Source organism: Ilyonectria robusta (assembly GCF_021365365.1).
Source record: "Ilyonectria robusta strain PMI_751 chromosome Unknown BGZ61scaffold_70, whole genome shotgun sequence".
NCBI classification, from domain to species: domain Eukaryota; kingdom Fungi; phylum Ascomycota; class Sordariomycetes; order Hypocreales; family Nectriaceae; genus Ilyonectria; species Ilyonectria robusta.
In genome coordinates this window covers 48,573-67,732 of record NW_025764504.1, presented here as the reverse complement: position 1 = coordinate 67,732, position 19,160 = coordinate 48,573, and the positions used below count along the sequence as shown (strand labels likewise).

General features: G+C 40.1%; 5 protein-coding genes across 5 annotated transcripts; 3 read left to right on the top strand and 2 right to left on the bottom strand.

Annotated features, from left to right (window-relative positions):
• Nucleotides 1-1,973: 1,973 nt before the first annotated feature.
• Nucleotides 1,974-2,579, top strand: BGZ61DRAFT_374311 (uncharacterized protein; the record flags this gene model as incomplete). Its single annotated transcript, XM_046242323.1, has 2 exons — nt 1,974-2,366; nt 2,424-2,579. 2 exons carry the CDS (start codon nt 1,974-1,976, stop codon nt 2,577-2,579), a joined length of 549 nt encoding a protein of 182 aa, XP_046094014.1.
• A 1,829-nt stretch (nt 2,580-4,408) lies between these two features.
• BGZ61DRAFT_487310 (uncharacterized protein) lies at nt 4,409-5,126 on the bottom strand (the record flags this gene model as incomplete). The annotated part of the gene is made up of 3 exons (XM_046249954.1): nt 4,409-4,777; nt 4,912-5,037; nt 5,118-5,126. 3 exons carry the CDS (start codon nt 5,124-5,126, stop codon nt 4,409-4,411), a joined length of 504 nt encoding a protein of 167 aa, XP_046094013.1.
• Nucleotides 5,127-15,322: 10,196 nt separating this feature from the next.
• Nucleotides 15,323-15,592, top strand: BGZ61DRAFT_318899 (uncharacterized protein; the record flags this gene model as incomplete). Its single annotated transcript, XM_046238908.1, has 1 exon — nt 15,323-15,592. A coding segment is annotated over one exon (270 nt), but the record flags the coding sequence as incomplete, so codon positions are not given.
• Nucleotides 15,593-16,569: 977 nt separating this feature from the next.
• Nucleotides 16,570-17,571, top strand: BGZ61DRAFT_279446 (pectin lyase fold/virulence factor; the record flags this gene model as incomplete). Its single annotated transcript, XM_046238437.1, has 1 exon — nt 16,570-17,571. A coding segment is annotated over one exon (1,002 nt), but the record flags the coding sequence as incomplete, so codon positions are not given.
• A 616-nt stretch (nt 17,572-18,187) lies between these two features.
• Nucleotides 18,188-19,015, bottom strand: BGZ61DRAFT_468204 (uncharacterized protein). Its single transcript, XM_046247859.1, has one exon. The coding sequence runs from the start codon at nt 18,576-18,578 to the stop codon at nt 18,300-18,302; it is 279 nt and encodes a 92-aa protein (XP_046094010.1). The 5' UTR covers nt 18,579-19,015; the 3' UTR covers nt 18,188-18,299.
• Nucleotides 19,016-19,160: the final 145 nt, after the last annotated feature.

Below are 19,160 nucleotides of genomic sequence, written 5' to 3'. Positions count from 1 at the left end.
TGCATCTATACTGATTTTCTATATATATATATCAGGTCTATCACCATCCCGCCAGCCGATAATAAAGCCCCAATAGTCGAATATCCACCGCTACAAGCCGTCAATAGGATCTTGTGGGCAGTCGCAAACCGGATCGCAGCTGATACCTCTTCCGCGCTGGTCACCCTTACTACGACCGCCTGGATATGCTTATCATCAGCGCCCCCTTCTACACCCTGGGCAACTGACATCTGATTCTTACCGCTGGCTTCTCAGAGCTGTCGCTCTATCGCTTCAGACTTTCTTGGTAACCTGCATCGCCTGGCAAGAGCATATTACCCGCTGTGATTTGTTCTTGAAGCTGGCTAAAAATGCCGCTCATTTTGGTCAACCGAGTTTCCTCCCTGTGCATTTATCGACAGGGCTATCAGAGCGTGGAAACGTCGCCTAATGGACACGAAGAAACGACCTCATTTAAAGAGCTGAAATTGCCTTCTGTGGCTAGAGCGCATTTTGGTCCAGTTGTGTCAGGTGGTTGCAGACTTTTGGCCGCTAATTGAACGCGAAATAAGTGGCGTCCCAACTGCATGTCATCATGACCATCCATCAGCTCGTCAATGTCATAATGACCTATTTGTGACATAGGCCGGTCAGCTCAGCTGCAGAGGATCCCTCGCCTGTCATCATATATTTCGATTTTTGAAGGCTGGGTACATCGATTTTCACGGCTGGGTGTGACTGAGCGGGGTTGTATTCGTCAATTACCTTCGCTGGCTTTGCCAACTTAAGCATTATTTTCACATGCAGTTAATCTAAGAATTAGCCTCTTCTCAGCTGCCGAGTTAATGGACAATTCAGCTGTCCTCCCTCTGACCTAGTGTTAGATGGAACAAGACGAGACTGCGTATTGGTAACTCCTCTCCGAGTGAAAACGCCTAAATCGTAGAGCACTTACTATCCGCTGTCTTTGCTACCTTCTCCAGCTGCTCGACATTTCGACTACCATATGGTAGGCTTTATTGAGTGTGAAGAACTGCAACTTCTACCTCCAAGGATCTGGTCTCGGAGCCGCTTTTACTCAGGCAGATGGAAATTCTTTACCATCAAACATGTGAATAAAGTGCCTTCCCGGCGGGCCTCGGGGGATGCCGCTAGGTGGCGTTCGGCGTGGTCTAGCTGAAGTTTGAAGCCAATCTTTAATGCAACATTAGTGAAACGACTCAGGAAGTCCGACACCATTTGTAAGACCAGCCCGATCACCCATACGACTCCGACCCCAGGGCTCCTTAAGGTAATGTAATTTAGGCGCGGAACTTGCCGATATGTTGACAATGTGGCGAACATTTGCTGCGCCATTGCACTACCCATTTGGCAGATATTTAATATGCCGTCTTTCACTGGGTGGGTAATACTACACAACCATCCTCAATCAACTCTATTTCTTCATTTTCAGTAGGATAATGGACACCGAAACAACAACCCAAGACCAGTCTGCTGCCGGCTCATCCTGCCCAACATTCTCCTCTCTCAACATCAATAACGTGAACATCAATAAGCCTCCCTGGGTCACTCTTTCGCCTCACGAAAAGCTCCTCGTAGGCAGCCTTCTCGATGTTTACATTGCGAGTAAATCGGGTGATCTCAGTGGAATGCCTGGGAGGTTTAGGCTTCTGGGCTGGACTGGTTCCCTCACACTTGCCGTGGGTTGGTGGCTTGAGCGAATGATCTACTAATTACGTCGACTATCTTACTTCCTTTTAAGTTTAGCTCTTTGAGTTCACGGGCGCTCTAGGGGATATTTACTAGATGGGCGACGAGAAATGATCTGATCAGAGGCATGTGATCGGTCTCTTTTGTCATATATTGTGCGCATGATCTCACCAATCTCACAAAGTTCTCATTTTCCCGACTCTTCTGCGTTGAGAAATCTATCGCTCAGGAACGAATAAGCTTTCCCTTCCCTATCAGCAGCAAAGCCAGTCCTAGTCGTCGCCATGTCTTACCCAACTAAGCCTTGTTTTGTCGGTTCTTTTAAGGGCTGGGACAACGAGGCCCTGAAACACCCTGCCATGAAATACTTCAGCGACCTCAACATTGACTTCTGCGAGACCAAGGCTGCGCATTCGGTGCCGCATACCAAGTGGAGCACCCAGGACTGGGAGTTCCAAGCCCAAAGCGGGCAGGTTCTTAGAGGAGAGGAGGCTTGGAAGAGGCTCATTCATACGACTCGGTTCTATCATAAGTTTTCAATGGAGCCCCTCTCCGCTTTTATCCAGGATACGGCAGACGGGTATGATGGCATATTGTTCGGGAATCTATACACCAACTTCGTGGAGCCGGGAGAGAAGAAGCATTCGGACAGCAAGGGAATTGAGTGGGAGTTGCGGGTCAGTATATTGCTTCAGATGTGGGAGTCCGCCGGTCAATTACTGAACGTGATTCAGATTCCAAGAGCCTATCGTCTTACCTTGGTGAAGGATTCTAGCGGGCCACACGGCCTGAAACTCAGCAAGCTGACTATCGTCGGGGATATCATGGGCACTATGGCAGCAGCGGTTCGCAAGGGGCTGGTTTCACAAGAGGAGGCGTTTGGATTCTAGGTGAACTGAATGGACCGCCAGTTGGTATCAGATTGTGGTGTATCGATTACACTGGATAGGCCGTCCTAAGAACGATTGAGCCAGGACGACGCAAGCGAGCTGTCATAATTATCTCATCTGCCAAATTGCAGTATATTCCACTTTGCTGACCACGGCTACACCGATACCACCGACCCTTCACGGAGCCATATGATCCTAGAGGATTGGGAGGGACCGGATAACTGTGGCGACTCTTCTGGGGATGGCCGACTACCGAGAGATGTTCTGTGTGACGACGAAGGGACACAGCCATTACACTGGGCTCCCTATATTCAGTTTGGTGTATGATTGATTACCTATTCAACCGTTTCAAACTATTCAGAGATAGCATAGCACACGCATAATTTGATGCACCCCTTTTCTCAGCTCAGGTGGGACCTGTGTTTTCAACTTCCACCGCTCCTCGTCCGTTCCTGTAGATCCTGGGCTATTCCATCGTGGCAGAATAACTTCGCGATTCCCCGCCCAGAATATTTTCGATTTGCCAGGGGACAGGACGTTACAGAGCTCCTCGACCTCGTTTTCTATCTCCATATCCACTGTTCAAGCCCCGCTGGCATCTACTAACATATTCAAGAGGTCCATGTTGAATTCGTTACATAGTCGTGGGGGATAGGGAATAAGACATGGAAATAGAGGTAGAGTTAAGTGTGTTTGGTGGGTTGGAGACGGATGACCCAGGGAATGCTTCTGCCTCAGCAACCATCGACAACGTCTCGAATGCTGTAAAATTTGTATCAATGGAAAGCCCAATAATCCCAGATTCTATATTTATCGTCGAACTTTTCTTGCAGCACTCTCAACAAATTTTATCCTCGCTTTTGATGTTAAGGTGACCAAAAGCACGAAGGAAATGGTCCGTGCTCGAGGACTCCGATAAGCGAGTGGGTTTTGGCTGAGCCCCTCTTTTTTCCCCGCGCCCATCCTCTAAGACCCTTTCGTTCCTCAAGGCTCAAGGCATACATCCAAAGTTAAGACGGCTAGGAAAAGATCTGGCCGGAATACCGGTACTGGTATGGATGGATTAGATGGATACCTGCTGGCTCAGATTCTAGCCTGGAATGCAGGAACTAGCCCACTTTCAGCTACCAGCAGCGGCTCGTACAGGCATGATCTGGCAGAGTGTGCTCCGCCCAAGTTCGAACATGCGTTCAGCTGAAGTGACTCGTCAGCGTCTGGTGATCAAGCCCAACTCATATTGAGTACTGTGGAAGATTAAGAACTTAAAACTGTTCTTATAATTGTATACCTTGCGGCGGCCATTTTGAGAGCGTTCCTCGTTTACTCCTGCTTTGCTCGCTTGACGGTTGAATTACCATACAAGGCAACATCTGGAGCTGTCTTCCGCTTTGATGCCCTGAGGGAAATATTATCAAGGCGCTGAACTCAACAGCCGTCCCCAACTTCTCCTGTTGTCGGGGTCGAGCCAGAACGGATCGAAGTTCATTTTCTCCGACATTGAAGTTCGAAACCTGCTTCAAGATTCCGAGGCATAGACATGGTCGTGGTCACCCATTTGCCATTGCATAAAACCTGTATCTAGCTCGGCTTATATTTCCATCCATCGCTCAAATAATATGAAACCAACGTAGACAAATGCCCCCCAGGAAATCTAGCAACAATTACGACTTATGTAAATACACCTCAAGGCCTGTGCACATCCAGGAATCCCTTCGCAGCAAATGGACGAGGAGAAGGCAGAAACCTCAGGGGAAAAAAACACCCATTGATAAAATTGAGGCTTTGAAGGACATAATCGAATCAGCGGACTCCATGAAATATCTCCGTTGTCAAGGCCCTCGCTTTCTCCAGCCCACATTCCAAATAAAATATGCCATGTCCCTGGCTGTGTTGACGGTGTCAATAAAGCGGCCAAGTATCGCATCCTTCGACGATGATTCTCCCTCCTCATATGGCATAAACATGCCGGAAGGGGTGCGACGCATGCCAGTTGGCTCGGCGGTTATGTTGTCTGTAGAGGCCCGGCAGTACAAACCAGGGTTTTCGAAACTCTTAGCACCGTACCAGGCTGAGTCTCCATCAACATCGACATCCGTCATACCATAATCCTCCTCTTCTTCACAGAACTTGCCCAAGGGTTTCGGGGTTTCGGACACGTCTCTTGTGACAAGGATGGCGAGAGCGTAGGATTGCGGATACTGTTGCTATGCTTCATTGCCTCTTCCGTGGGTTCTAGAATATCTCCTCGGTGATTAAGTGTTGTCGGAAGCATCGTAAGCGTCTTTCCGTCAGAGATAAATGAGTTCTTATCATTCGTTGATTTCCTCCTCACCAATGGAGCCTGGTTTCGTAGCCGAAGCCGCTTCATCCTTAGACCGTCCTCGGAATCACTATGGCTATATGGATCAAAGTTTATGCCATTGTCATCACCACAATAACCATTGAAGATAATACATTGCTAGACTTTGTCATTGAAGCGGACGTATTTTCGCTCGATGCCTGGTGATGAGACCCCAGAGGCTGAAGACGACAGCATACTAGAGGCATTGCGGCTCATTTGTCTCGAAGACATAACATAACCCGTCACTGCTGCTTGATTAAGAGCAGGCCTTGTTAATCCCTGGCCGTTTGTTTCCTATGCTCGGACCACTGGTGCTGTCTGCTTGAGTAACAATGAAGGCGATAACGGCCTCTGCAGCATGATCTCCGGGACCGTTCTCTTTAATATGGACTTCTTGTTAATGCTGACCTGTGAATTGGACTTGGGAGATGGGATACTGGAAAGTTCAGTATCTGTACAACAGATCTTGGTCGGATCTTGCTAAAGGGGCCCATATAGCCAAGTCACATCACAATCCTTGAACCTACACTGGGTTAGCTTGATATTCGCGCGAATTCCACCGTCCCTTACCAGTTGAGCGTCTCGGGAGACACAGTCTTCAGTTTGTATTTGCATTTTATCCATGCTCTCCAAGACGCATTCTCTAGACGAGAATTATTTGGATACTCTCTTCGGCGAGTGGTGATATATTTCCATGATGACCAGATATCTTCCTCCTTCCAGTCGTGAGAAAGGTAGTCGACATGCCTCCACGGGTTGGCCGGCCTTCGTAGTACTGTCGTCTTCGGCGTGCTCAAGGAGCTCTGGTAGCTCTGACTTCTCCGACCTTGATACTTAGATGCTGAGATTATCGCCATTTGTCAGGTTTTACGCTCTTGGTACCGTGCTGGCCTTATCAAGGACCTGGATCAATTGCTTAAGTCACACCTTGAAAGTAAGTTGGATGCCGGTTGTGGGACTCTAAGCGACGACAAGCTGGCGCTTCCTGAGTCAAAATGGCTACGGGAGGGCGAGGACAGCATCAGCGAGGTTGACGATTCATCACAGCAGCAACAGGCTGAAGAGTTAGTATCAACCTCTGAAAGTGAGGCTGAATAGGCATCGATAAGGTTGTAAATAGCCTTAAAAGTCCACTTATTCAGCCCGAAGGGCGTTTTACTCAGTCAGAAAGAATTAAGCATAAAACCTCCTCTGATTGGCTAATTGGCCTGGCCTTGCTCAACTTGTGTGCGAATTGGTCGGCTATTAACGCCACCAAATGAAGGCCTCGCCAGAAACCACCCCCTGAGCGTTGACTAGGTAATAAGAACTAGCTAGCTTGGCAAACTCTCCAAGAGCTTTCAGTTCTTCCTTTCTTCCATGCAATTAATTTGTTGGGTTGCTAAGTACAATCCTAACTAAATAACCCCCGTGCCCCTTACTCCTTCTACTAACCTATATAGTAGCTACTTCCCTTTTCTATTAAATCTATTAAACCCATTAAGTTGCTAATAGTATCTAGGTTGATATATTACCTCTGTAGCCAGCCTACCTCTTAAGATTCCCCGGTTACCCTGCCTCTAGGAAGTAGTATAGTTTCCTTTCTAATTATTTAGATCTAATCTAACTACCTTAAAGATAACCTCTCTATAGTACTAGATATAAGTTGTCACAAAGCCTCCTTGCCCGAGCGATATCTAGTAGTCTAAGTGGGTAAGAAGTGGATATATATACAGCTAGATAGAGGACGATATACCCCAGGCAGTTTGAAACTGCTACACCTATAAGTAAGACCTGCTTGAAGTTGAATTTCAAAGCGTTAAGGACTCTATGAAGTTTATAGGAGACTGTGCTAGCTATAGGACATGCTGAAGGAAATATATAGCTGAATCCCAAGCCGCCGTTGCCGCTATATAGAATATTATCTTGAGGCTATTGCTACGTAGAGCTATGAAAAGGACTGATTCTATAGCTAACCTAATGCCTCTAAGGCAGACTGCACTAACGCCTACATCTATGCATGGCTCACAACCTTCTGCCACGCCTACTTTATTCTGTAGCCTAGCGCCCACACTCCAGGGACTGCCTAGACCTTTGCTAGGGCTATCTACTCTAAGTGTAGTAGAGGGACCTTCCCCTATTCCTGCTACCCTTAGCCTGCTAATAGTAGTTCTGGGCACGCCTATTCCTCAAATGCCTATTCCTCAAATGCCAATTCCTTAAGATACTCTTCCAACGGCTCCTATTGTGCTAGGCATGCCTATACTATAGGAATTATTTCCTATCACACCTTTATTACTACTATAGGGTTATCGCTGCAGCTGCTATATACATTAAGGTACCTTTAACCTATAGTTACAGCTATAGCCTTAAGAGCAACAATTTGATTAAATAGTTAATTTACCTTTAATAGCAGACCTTAACTTGCCTGCCCTTAATAAGGAGGATCGGGCCCTTATATAGAAATTCTATACTGCCCTAAATAATAATAAGATATATAGTTATATTTGCTGCCAGAAGTATTAATTTAATATAAAGCAAAATAGCGTGAAAGTTTACAGCTGCTATATTAGTCGAGATAGAAAGAAAACCCCTAATAAGCCCTACTTCTTTAGCATTATAAATAACCTTAACTTTAGGAAAGTCTCTAATAATCTACCTGACCTAATAATAGTTAAGGAGATGCTAATTGCTAAAGTTTACATATACATAAAGATCCTATAGGTATATAGCTCTTAATATAAATACTGCGGTCATATTGTCTACTTCCTTTACAATATTAATAGGCTATTTAAAGAGCTTCCAGCCCTACCTAAAGAGCTAGATATTATACTCCTACAGCCTCCTGATATAGAGGGCAACTCTCGCTTCTAGTAGTAATTTGCTTGCAATTTCCAGGTATATTACTCATGCCTATTAATTTAGCTCTATTACCTATAGCACTACCATCTAGGCTATTGCAATATTGTTATAAGGTAGGATTGCTTGTAATAGCTTCCTCTTGATAGTAGTATAGTTACTTTTATTGCTAGCTAAGTAGCTAACATACCTAATAGTAAGGTCCCCCAAGGCTCTATTAAGGAGGCTGTAAAAGAGGATCCTAGCAATACCAATATATTAGCAATCCCGAATTTATAGGTTACCAATACCAAATTAAACACCCTACAATTCCAATTTCTTAATAATACCCCTAACTCTAAGTATATAGCTAATCTTAAGTATATACTACCTAGTATATAAACTTAATATTATATACTACTACCTTCTATTTGCAGGACTTCTATTAACAAATTTAACTATTTCTAGCTGCTATTAATACTTACATTCCCTACTCTCTATTTTAATAGTAAGGCAGACTTTGTAGAGCCTTGCCTATAGAGTATTATATACTAGAATTACCTTGCCTATATAATAAGATAGTAAGATAGATATTTTACCCGCTATAAGACATAGCTTTTCGTCGCTCTTAACACACTATTATATATATAGGTTAGAAAGCAAAGTAACTATTTTATTAAGTAATATAAAGGCTACTATTAACCTCTTATACATACTAACCTAGAGGAAGTAATAACTAAGCCTAATAAGCTAGAGGCTTAGGCTCTAATTTAGTTAATTACATATTAAGCTGCTATAATTAAGAGTACTTAGCTATATTAATATAAGTAAAGAAAGAAATTAAAGATATATACCCACAATCTAGGCAGGCCTAGCCTTTTTATTACTATAAGTATAGCTAATTACTACTAGAAGTCCCTATATTATTATATGCCTTAATTCTAAAAGTAGAAAGTAGCTTCTAAGGTACTGTAAATAGCTCTATTCCAGTAATTACTATAAGATAATACCTATATTACTACTTATTACTTCCATAAGTATTATATATTTTTTAGGATTATTATTCTAAAGTAGAAGTTTAACTTAATAGACTTTTAGGGTTGCTACAAGTAGTAAGGCAGGGGGTCTAGTTACTACTATAGCCTATATTAGTTAAGTAGCCACTTAGATTTAGATTCTAATAATAATCAGTTCCAGAAATAATTCGCCTATATTTAGAGATATTATATATCTACAATTAACCCAGAGCCTTAGCAAATATAGGCTTCTAGAGAAGAAAACCCCCTAATTATCAATTTATTATAGCAGCTTCTTACTGTTAGATTCCTATTAATAGTAGTTAACTATATGTAATAATACTGCTATAATAACTATTATATATAGCTTAATAAATATATTAAGTAGGTTAAGTATTACTTTAAATTTCCTTATAAGTAATACCTACTAGCCTCTTTAAATAAGATTCCTCATTCTAAGTATTAGAACTTTAAGAGTAAGTAGAATAATAGCTAGATTAATTACTATAACTACTTACTTATAATTATATAGCTGGCTAATATAGATATCTCCCCCTATATAAGCTTATAGCAGGTAATTAATTATATAGCTAAATATTACTTTAAGTTAGAAAAAAAAAGTAAATTTTTTACTTAGATTAGGAAAGCCCTAATACTCTAGATTAAGAATTATAACTCTTTTATTTTCTTTATATTAAAGCTTCTAAATTAGCTAGTTACTAAATAAAATTACTTAAAGTAAGAAGTTTGCTACTTACTCCTCAGCCTACCATTATAAAAGAGCTTACAAACCTACTTATATATTAACTGCTATTATTCTAATAGGCATTCCCACTTTCTATATATAGATAGCAATAAGGTTAATAAGACTCTTAATATTTATAAAAAGTATAGTTAATATCTAGAAATCCTAGAAAACCTAACTTATATTTCCTTTTTTAAATATTGGAATTTCCACTCTAGAGACTCTTTTAAGTAGAAGTAATAGTAGCTAGAAAATATTAATAATAGGCCTTATATATTAATTTACTTCCCTTACTATTATACTAATCCAAAAGGTTAATAGTAGCTAGATTACTACTATATAAAGCTTATATTAAACTACCTATATTACTAAGTTAATAAGCTTCTAATATTTAACAGTTAACTTTTTAGTTTCTATATTAAGGCTTTCTTATATTATTAGCAATACTATAATTATAATAATAACTATTACAGCTAGCTAAAAGAGGCTTAATTACAGCCTTAAGAGGATTAATATAAGACTCTATCTATAAAGAAAGAATTTAATAATAAAGATTAAATTTATCTTGCTACTCTTTTATTTAATAACCCCCTTATTTAAAAAGATCTTAACCTACTTAGCTGTTATAATATTAATATTAATTACAACTAGATATAGCATATAGATACTTATTTAGAACTTTAAGATAGCTACTAAAAAGACCTTATTACTAGCTACTCTATAGCTAATAATATAAAGATTCTTAATTCTTATTAGTATAATTAGCTAAACCTATAATAATAGCTTATATATAATATCTTTATAAGCTACTTTTAGGTATAAAGTTTTATTTAAATTCTTTTTTATATTAATAACAGTAATAATATAAGCAAGTTCTTTCTTATTAAGATATTATTCTTCTATCTTTAGATAGCTACCTTATTAAATTCTAGCTCTATTTACTATATAATATTAATAGGTATTATAAGTAACTAGATATAAGGCAGTATTATTTATTTGTTACTATATCTTCTAGTAGGTAGTACTTTTACTAACCTTCTTCTAGCTAATATAATTACTTTTTAATTCTGCTTATAGTATATTAAATACCTTATTATTAATAAAAAGAGTATACTAGAGCTTAAGTAGCTAGTGCAAATTAATTTCTATCTATAGCAGGCCTTTTTATAGTATAGCCTTAAGTTCTTTAGTAATATAAGTATCTTACTAGTAGGCAATTTCTTCTAGTTACTACTTATCTAGTAAAAGCTGCTATATTTAACTAGTACTAGTCTATCTTTACTAAAAAAAAGAGGGTAGGTAGCCTACTAGTTATTTAACTATATTATCTTCTTAATTATAATATAGCGCTAAATTAGTAATAATCAGGCCCAGTTCTATTAGGTATTGCAGAAATTACATAAAGTTAAGTTATTTATATTATTATGGAACCTCCTTAGTAATTAGATATAGGCTAAGTTAATACAAAGTAAGATTAATAGCTTTAGGGCTACTTTACGAGTATATTTTATAAAGGCCCGGGTTAATAAGTATAATTATAAGTATATAGTATACCTTAATAACCTGGTAGTATAGATAGAGGTAAAGAATTAAACTAATAGTATAGGGCAGGCACTAAATAATAACGCTAGTAATCTATCTAATAGATTCCCTATTACTAAAAGCATTAAAATAATACTTATAATTAATTTATGGTAGCTAGCTGGCCTAGTTAATAGTGCCTAGGATACTATATATAATATTGCTTGGAATATAAGCACTAACTTATAGGAAGAACCTCTAGTAGTTATTATAGTGGATTTTAATAGCTATAATAGGCTGCTATATCTAATAATAAATAAGAGCAGGAAAATCTTATTTATCCTTCTAGTTACATATAATTTCCTTATAGGCAATAAGATTTATATTTATACGCAGTTTCCCCTAATTATAGTATTTGCTATTACTATTTACAAATACCAGAGCCTAATAAAAGATTAAATAGTTATTAACCTTACTATATAGAACTTCCAGGCTGGCATTAGCTATATTGCTATCTTATAGGTAACCTCACTATAAAGCTTACTCCTTAAGGCGCCTTTTAATTATCAGAGCCTCTATAACTACATGCCCATAGAAGGTTTATATATCTATATTTTCTATATGCTGTATTTACGCTAACTATAAGGCAGGAATAAAGATGCGCCTCGTTAACTAACAACGCCGTCAGGCTCAACAGCTAACCGAGCCACCGTATCCACCACTCTACCTTAACTAGACAACGTCTTCCTATAAGCTACATAGAAAGGGGAGGTTCGATATATAGTATAGAGTTAGATTCGGCCTCTCAGGAAGCGGTAGAGGAACCCCTGACTATCAGCCAACTCCCCCACTGTAGGTTTGACGCGGTTTTAACAGCTAGTTGCCGCTGCAGGCGAAAGGGGGGGTTCTAGAAATCCCCCCTATGAGAATTAAATTGCAGGTATATGGTATTACCCTTTAGGCTGGATATTCAGCTGTTAAGCCTCTTGCCTTAGCAACTTAACAGGTGTTCGAAGTATTTTAAATTAACTTATAAATCTATATATATATATCTATTTTATTCCGGTTGAATATATATTATATCTACTATATTATTACCTAAAAAATTATATATCCACTCTATTTAGTCTAAAGTGGAGTAGATATAGTAGTTCCAAGCCTTGCCCCCCGCTCTAATAGATACTGTAGGTACTAGTCTAAAGTCTTCCTTCTCTAATCCGTCAGCTAAGAAAATATAGTAGGAATGTACTTCCCTACTAGCCTGTCTATAGTCAATTCGGAATTAGAGGAGTAACCTTCCTATTCTTAGCTAGAAAGACCTCTCCTCCACTAGTTAGAGCTTTTTATTAAGCAGCCTAACGAAATATATCTGCTGTTGCAGGGGCCTGCAGGGACTGGGTATAATCCCGTTTGCTCCTTCTCTCGGGATATACTCATAGTGGGAGAAAATATCTAATTACTTATACATTCGTCTCGATATGTTGTAAGACAATCTCGGTTTTTTGGTTCTGCACAGAAAGTCCTCGGTCTATTAAGAGAGGTTTCCAGACGATAGCACGATCAGTTAACGTCGACGGACTATCTTATTATCCCCCAACAAAGCGGCTATTTAAAGACTGGCTTTCTAGTAATTACTATGGTCTATGGGTTGCTATTTTTAACAATGCCTATTCAGGACTTGACTTAGTATACCCAAGTCGACTAGAAGTCTATATTAAAAAGAGCAGCTATAAAGCTACTAAGGTAATTATAAAAAAGATAAAGAAGGTAGGTTATAGTATTAATTACTATAAATTTATATATAAACCTCTAATAGCTTTTTTATAATTTAAAAAAAGCTAAGATTAAAAGATAGATAAATATATATTATATAATTTAAATAAGATTAATAATAAATTTATTAATATAAATTTAATAATAATAATAAGTTTTTTAAGATAATAAAGTAAAATTATAATAAGGTTTTTATTTTATAATTAAATAATTAAAAGATTTTTGTTTTTTAAATTAATTAAAAAAAATTTATAAATTTAAATATAGATAAAATAATATATATTAAATAAATAAATAAATATATTATTTTAAATTATTTTAAAAAATTTAAAAAATAAAAATAAAAATTATTTTTTTATTTAATTATAATATATTTAATAAATAAAAAATAATTAATTAAATAAATAAAAATTAAGATTTTTTTTAAATTTATTTATATTTTTAATTTACTTATTATATATATTAAGTTAATTATTAAATTATAAAATAATTTAATTTAATATTTATTTCTTTTAATAATATTTTAAATTATTAAAAATTATAATTAACTTAATTTTTAATATTAATTATACTTAATAATTAATAAATTTAAAATATCTACAATCTTAATTAAAAACCTATATTAAGCTATTTTTAGTATAGCCCTACTAATTCCTAAAATCTTATAGAAGTTAGGCTATATAAATAAATCTTTTAAGAATATACTAATTATAGCTAATAAGGTACTTTTAGCTAACTTTATTACTTAGCTATTTAATGCGGGTATAATTCAAGGTCTTAAAAGAAGTTAGAGGGGAGGGAATAGCTTAATTAATATTAGAGGACTCTTATTCTTTACTCTTTAAGATAAAAAGTATAGAGATAGAGATATAAAGATAAAAAGGCCCGGAGGCAATATAGAAAATAATATAAGAATTTATTTACTATATAAAAGAAATAGATAGAATACTTTAATTAAAAGATATATAGACTTTTATAGTACTAATAGTTTAGTAAGCTTAACTATATATAGAAGATTCTACTTAGCTCTATATTCTTCTATTTATAATTTACTCTTTATATCCCCTAAGCTTTAAAATAGCTATTTAGTAAATTATAATAAGATAAAAAAATATATAAGAAAATACTAAAAAAACTCATTTAAAAGTATATTATAATAAGAGAAAATAGTAGATAAATAAAGATAATTAACCTCTAGATTAGTATTAATTATACTTTAGCAGCAGGAAGGGACGGAAAACAACACCCAACTTATTAACCTACCCTAGGGGAAATACACAAAGAGTCGTCACACAGGCATCTTAGCCGGTCAGCCCGAAGCTGCACCAGATTACGCATATGAGGTCGGATTAACCTGAGGCTTATATCTCCTGATAGAGAAGCATCTTATGAGATAGAATATCGGGTCGGTCGCAGGAAAGTTCGCTGGCAAGGCATCAATAGGGCCTGCGGCAGCCCGATATCTGAGGGATGTCGAAGACGGAAGTTGGACAAGGAACGTAGTGACAGCAAGAATGCTTAAATAAATCTCTTAAAAATGAAGGCAATTAATTAATAGACTCCCTAGCAGCCTCGAGTCCTTCCGGCCTCTCTGACTTCTGGGAAGAATCTCTGATGAAAAGAAAAACGATGATTTTTCCCAGTGACGGCACTGACCTCCTCTTTTAATTCTATCTGGGTCACTCTAGAGATATCCCTGCTAGCGACCAGCTAGCCTAAGTGTCCCTAACCGCCTGTCACAATGCAATCTTTAATATTAATAGTAGATAAGAAATAGAAGAGTAAATAATGAGATGGAATAGAGATAATAAATAAGATAGTAGAAGAAAGAGAGAGCTACTAAGCTTATTTAGTATATTAATAAAGTAATAAAATAAATATAACTTTTATTATTAATCTTTATATAAAAAGCCTATTAAAATAAATAAAATACTGCTTCTAAGTAGAGTAGGCCTTAGAGTAAATTATTACTCTAGATAGAGCAGTACTTCTAAGTAGAATAATACTTCTAGATGCAACTACCTTATAATAAGTACTTCTAGAGCAGACTAATATGCCTTAGTATATTATATCCCCGGCTTATAAGCTATATCTCTCTGTAGAGTATTGGCTATAAGTAAGTAGGTAAGAAAAATTAAAGAGGCGGCTTTTAAGATAAAAAAGCAAACTCATAGCGAGACACGGCCCCTTTAATCAATGACAATGCCGTCGGGCTCATTGTAGCCGACTTAGATGCTAGATTATTTTGATGGCGTTCTCTAAACGCCACAGTGCAATAGTATGAGCATCGCGCTTTCAACACGACTTAAGCCACTAATACAACCTCATTCATCTCTTTTGTATATTGCTTTTTCTCATCATTATTGTCATTGGGGGACTTTTCCCCTGATTTTTGGGGGAGTTTTACGTCCCCCGTGGGCGAGTTTCCTGGTTCCCTTCTATCATACAAGTGAGACCCAAGACACAATCCAAGACCTGCAGCAAGGCCCCACTAACGATACCAAAGACTAAGAGCCACAACAATTGCACCCGTACCTCAGCCCTAGCCCTGAAGGGCGAGGGATACACTAGGGATGAGATCTTCAAGATTACAGGCATCTTACCAAGTCAATTGACCTGCCTATTCCGAAAGGCCAGGGAGAAAGGATGGGTAGAAGGGCAGCTAGTGCTTGAGGCGTACGTTATTGACCGTCCCCGATCTGGAAGACCGCTGCTGCTCGTAGGGGACATCGCTGCCCAGGCGATGGCTATTATCACTAAGAATAGCACTACGAGGGAATATTCAAGTCATGACATTGCTCTTCAGCCAGGCAAGCCGCCTCCGACGCCAAAGACAAGAATTCAGCGCTCAAGAGTTGGATATTGGACGTCAGCATGCAGTGTGGCCCCTACCAGCCGACCTGAATCGAACCTTATATCGTAACACTGTTACATAATACCATCATGGAAAATGCATGATTAACGCTCGCTGACGTTTCCGTGACGCTTACCTCCCTGTGTCTTTATGGGCTAGTTTCATCTGTGTAACCCACAAATTCAGAAGAATAAAGAGATTGGCTCTATAATGATTGGAGGAAGCCGGAAATATTTACATGATAATAAGCGAGTCTATCTGCAGGTTACGATATTTTTGTATCTGCAAAGTCTACACCCCTTCTCGACTGTTCATTACTGGGCAGTACAGACGACGAGATGGCTGATTTGGAAGAGGGGGGTGAAGTCATGGTTACGTATATTCGCTCAAATTAGAGACCTGCCGAAAATCGTTATTGGTTACCAATGGCTAGTCAGCAGTAATCAAGGAGAGAATTGGATACTTTTCTTATGGATATATATAATCATCTTCTTCTCGTCTTAAGTCTAATTATTTACCACATTTGTCTCCCGCCTTCTCCCTCTTAAGAGTTGATAGGCTTGCACGCAACCACTCATCACTCGTCTACTTATAAAATTTAGCTACCATGAAGCTAAACTTTGGAGTTGCTGGGAGCGTTTTCCTTGGCCTTGTGACTGCTTCCCCCCTTCAAAACCCTGATGATGCTGCCGGCCTCCAAGGTCTGTCTGCTTTCTCAAAATCAAATGCATAAACTGCTAACATCTTCAGTTCGGGACGATTGCCAATGCAAGTGGGAAAATGGGCGTTACCGTCATCTATGGATGAAGGATAATGGGTGTGTTGGGATGGAAAATTGGCGTTGCCAACAACTGGACAAGGACAAGGAACACAAGGGCAAGGACCATGAAGCCAGTAAGGAATGCCATGATGACAAGGACTGCCGCACCATACACGTCCAGCCTGGCCAGCTCATTCAGGACGCGATTAACGCGGCTTCTCGGGGGGATCGAATCCTCGTTGAAGCCGGCACCTACGCCGAGCAGCTGACAATCGAGAAAGACGGCATTGCCCTGGTCGGGTTGGGCGCCATCCTCGTTCCCCCTACCACTGCTGTTACAAATCACTGTTCTAACCTGACCGGCCCCGGTACGGAGGCGGGCATCTGCGTAATGGGGTCTGAGATTGACTTGGCCCCGTTCCTGGTCGAACACCGGAAGGTCCTCTCAGTAGGAGAGCCGGTACAGGACGTGTTAATTACCGGCTTCCAAGTCAGCAACTTCTCCGGCGCGAACATAGCCGTGGTCGGTGCCCAGAACGCTCGGGTGACGGGAAACAGGCTCACCAACGGCCAACTGTACGGGTTCCTCACGGCTGGCTCGACCAACACCCAAGTCGTCGACAACACCGTGGTCTCATCGACGAAGCTGGGGTTCATCGGCATCTGCATGGACGACATGGCCGGTGTCCAGGCCTCAAACAACCACATTTCGGAGTACAACGTCGCACTCTGTGTCCAGACCCCGGGCGCAAACGTGCAATATAATGATGTCAGCGACAGCTGCATCGGCGTCTTTGTCGATCCTAGCGTCGCTGGCGTCATGGTCTCACATAACCATATCAGCGCGACGAATCCTAGCTGTCGACAGCTGCCGACAGATGTTGCCTTTGGCACCTATGGAATCATCCTCGACGGCGCCATCAATGCTGAGGTCTGGGACAACCTCATCGAGCGACAGACCAATGGCGGCCTCGCTGCAGGCCTGGCTATTATCGACGATTCATGCATTAATCCTGATCTTTCCCTCTCATGCAGTCGTCTTCGCACCAAAGCTGTAGCCTCAGCTAACGTGGTTGTCCAAAACATCTTGCGCGATAACGACCTCGACCTGTTTGTTAATACCACAGGCACTAGCAACACGATTGCCTGTAACAAATGCCTAACACCAAAAGAGCTCTGCTTGAAAATGAGGGTAAATTATGCGTATAAGCCGAGTATGTAGTAAGATTGTGTTGAAGCTGAAAGGGATTTCCGGACTTGGAAGGGGCAAATAGGTTCTAAGTTTTGATTGCTTGCCTTAGCTCTCAGAGAGGGGCTGAGCAGTATGTCCAGCTGTCCCAACACACTGGATAGAGTAAGCAAGTTATACTGAATTTATTGATCTTTGGCCAGTTTTGATGGCATTGTGCCTTGGTCATTTCGCACTTTATTTGTCGTCACAGGCTTGCATGGAAACTCACAGAACCCGACAGATACGTGCAAAGCCAGGTAGGAATCGTCGCTTCTGCGGGGTGACCAGCAAATCACACAGATAGAGCCTTGCTCCGTAGCAAATGTAGGACGAATTTTCTAAGAGAAGAGACTCATAGTATACCGTCACGAGTACTTCGCATCACAATCATTGCCACAAGCCAGGCACCGCATTGGCTACAGTTACAGAGATAGCGGCGTCTTGGGAAGCAAAGGTAGGGCTGCGTGCCGCGTCAAAGAATAAGACCGTTTAGACAACTCAAGAGCATCACGAGTTACATACTTTACGGAATTACGGATGGAATCAGAAACGGCGAGAGAAGTGTGTATCGATTCATCAGTTTAGCTGCATTAATACATAAAAGCGTCAAGATCCGTCCCAGAAGGCCTAAATGACCCTACCTCCCTAACTCATAACCACGCTCAACGGGTAGCGGGAATGGTATTTCCTGCCTCAAGGTTACCGTTCGAGTTGATCGAGGATTGTCGATCTTTAACAGACTTTGGCCAGGTATTGGTGAAAACAAGATACTTGATGCTTGATTCAGCGTCATGAAAAATGGTGGTATCGAAGCCATCAGACATGTCACCCCAGTAGAAGGCCTTGTCTCCAATGGCGTCCGTCTCGTTGATCGATCCGGTCATGATACCGGCCTCGGAACCGTGACATGACCCAGAAGACGACTTGGCCTTGCTGATCATTTCAAAGGAGTCGAAGGGCGTAGCGGGATCAACCTCGTGCTTCTCGCCATAGAGAATGCGGGCGGACGATCCGAACCCAAATTTCAATAACTTTCCCGCTGAACAAGCTACCAGTCTGATGATATCTTTTTCCACCAGGTGAGTCGAGGTTGTCACCCAGTGAATAGACTAAATCGTAGCTTCAACGGTAGCTGCGCAATCAAGTACCTGTCCCGCCTATACCTTTCATGAGGCCCGCCTCCCTCCGTTCTCAACTCAGAGGTCGACAGATCTAGCAGCAGAAACGAGGCAGATATTTAAAAGTCAGCAAAGCTATGTGTAGGACAGCGTGAGATACCATCCAAAAGATCGCCCGACGGCGGGACACAATGTTTCTGTTTTTCAGGACACACGCCTAGGGCAAATTAAGACTTCTATATCTCATAAGGCGATCTCACCGCCCGCCAATCATCCGTATCCTTCTCGCCTTCGTTACCGAGCTGGAACTCCTTCTGTTCCTCACAGTAATCGTTCTACCACTCTTCGAAGGCCTGTCTGTTGTACAGACTTCTCGGCGTGCCTTCTCCATCTCCGAAGAGGTCC

Coding starts and splice junctions, on each gene's coding strand:
- BGZ61DRAFT_468204 (XM_046247859.1), bottom strand. CDS start 18,578: ATGATCAGCAAGGCCAAGTCGTCTTCTGGGTCATGTCACGGTTCCGAG.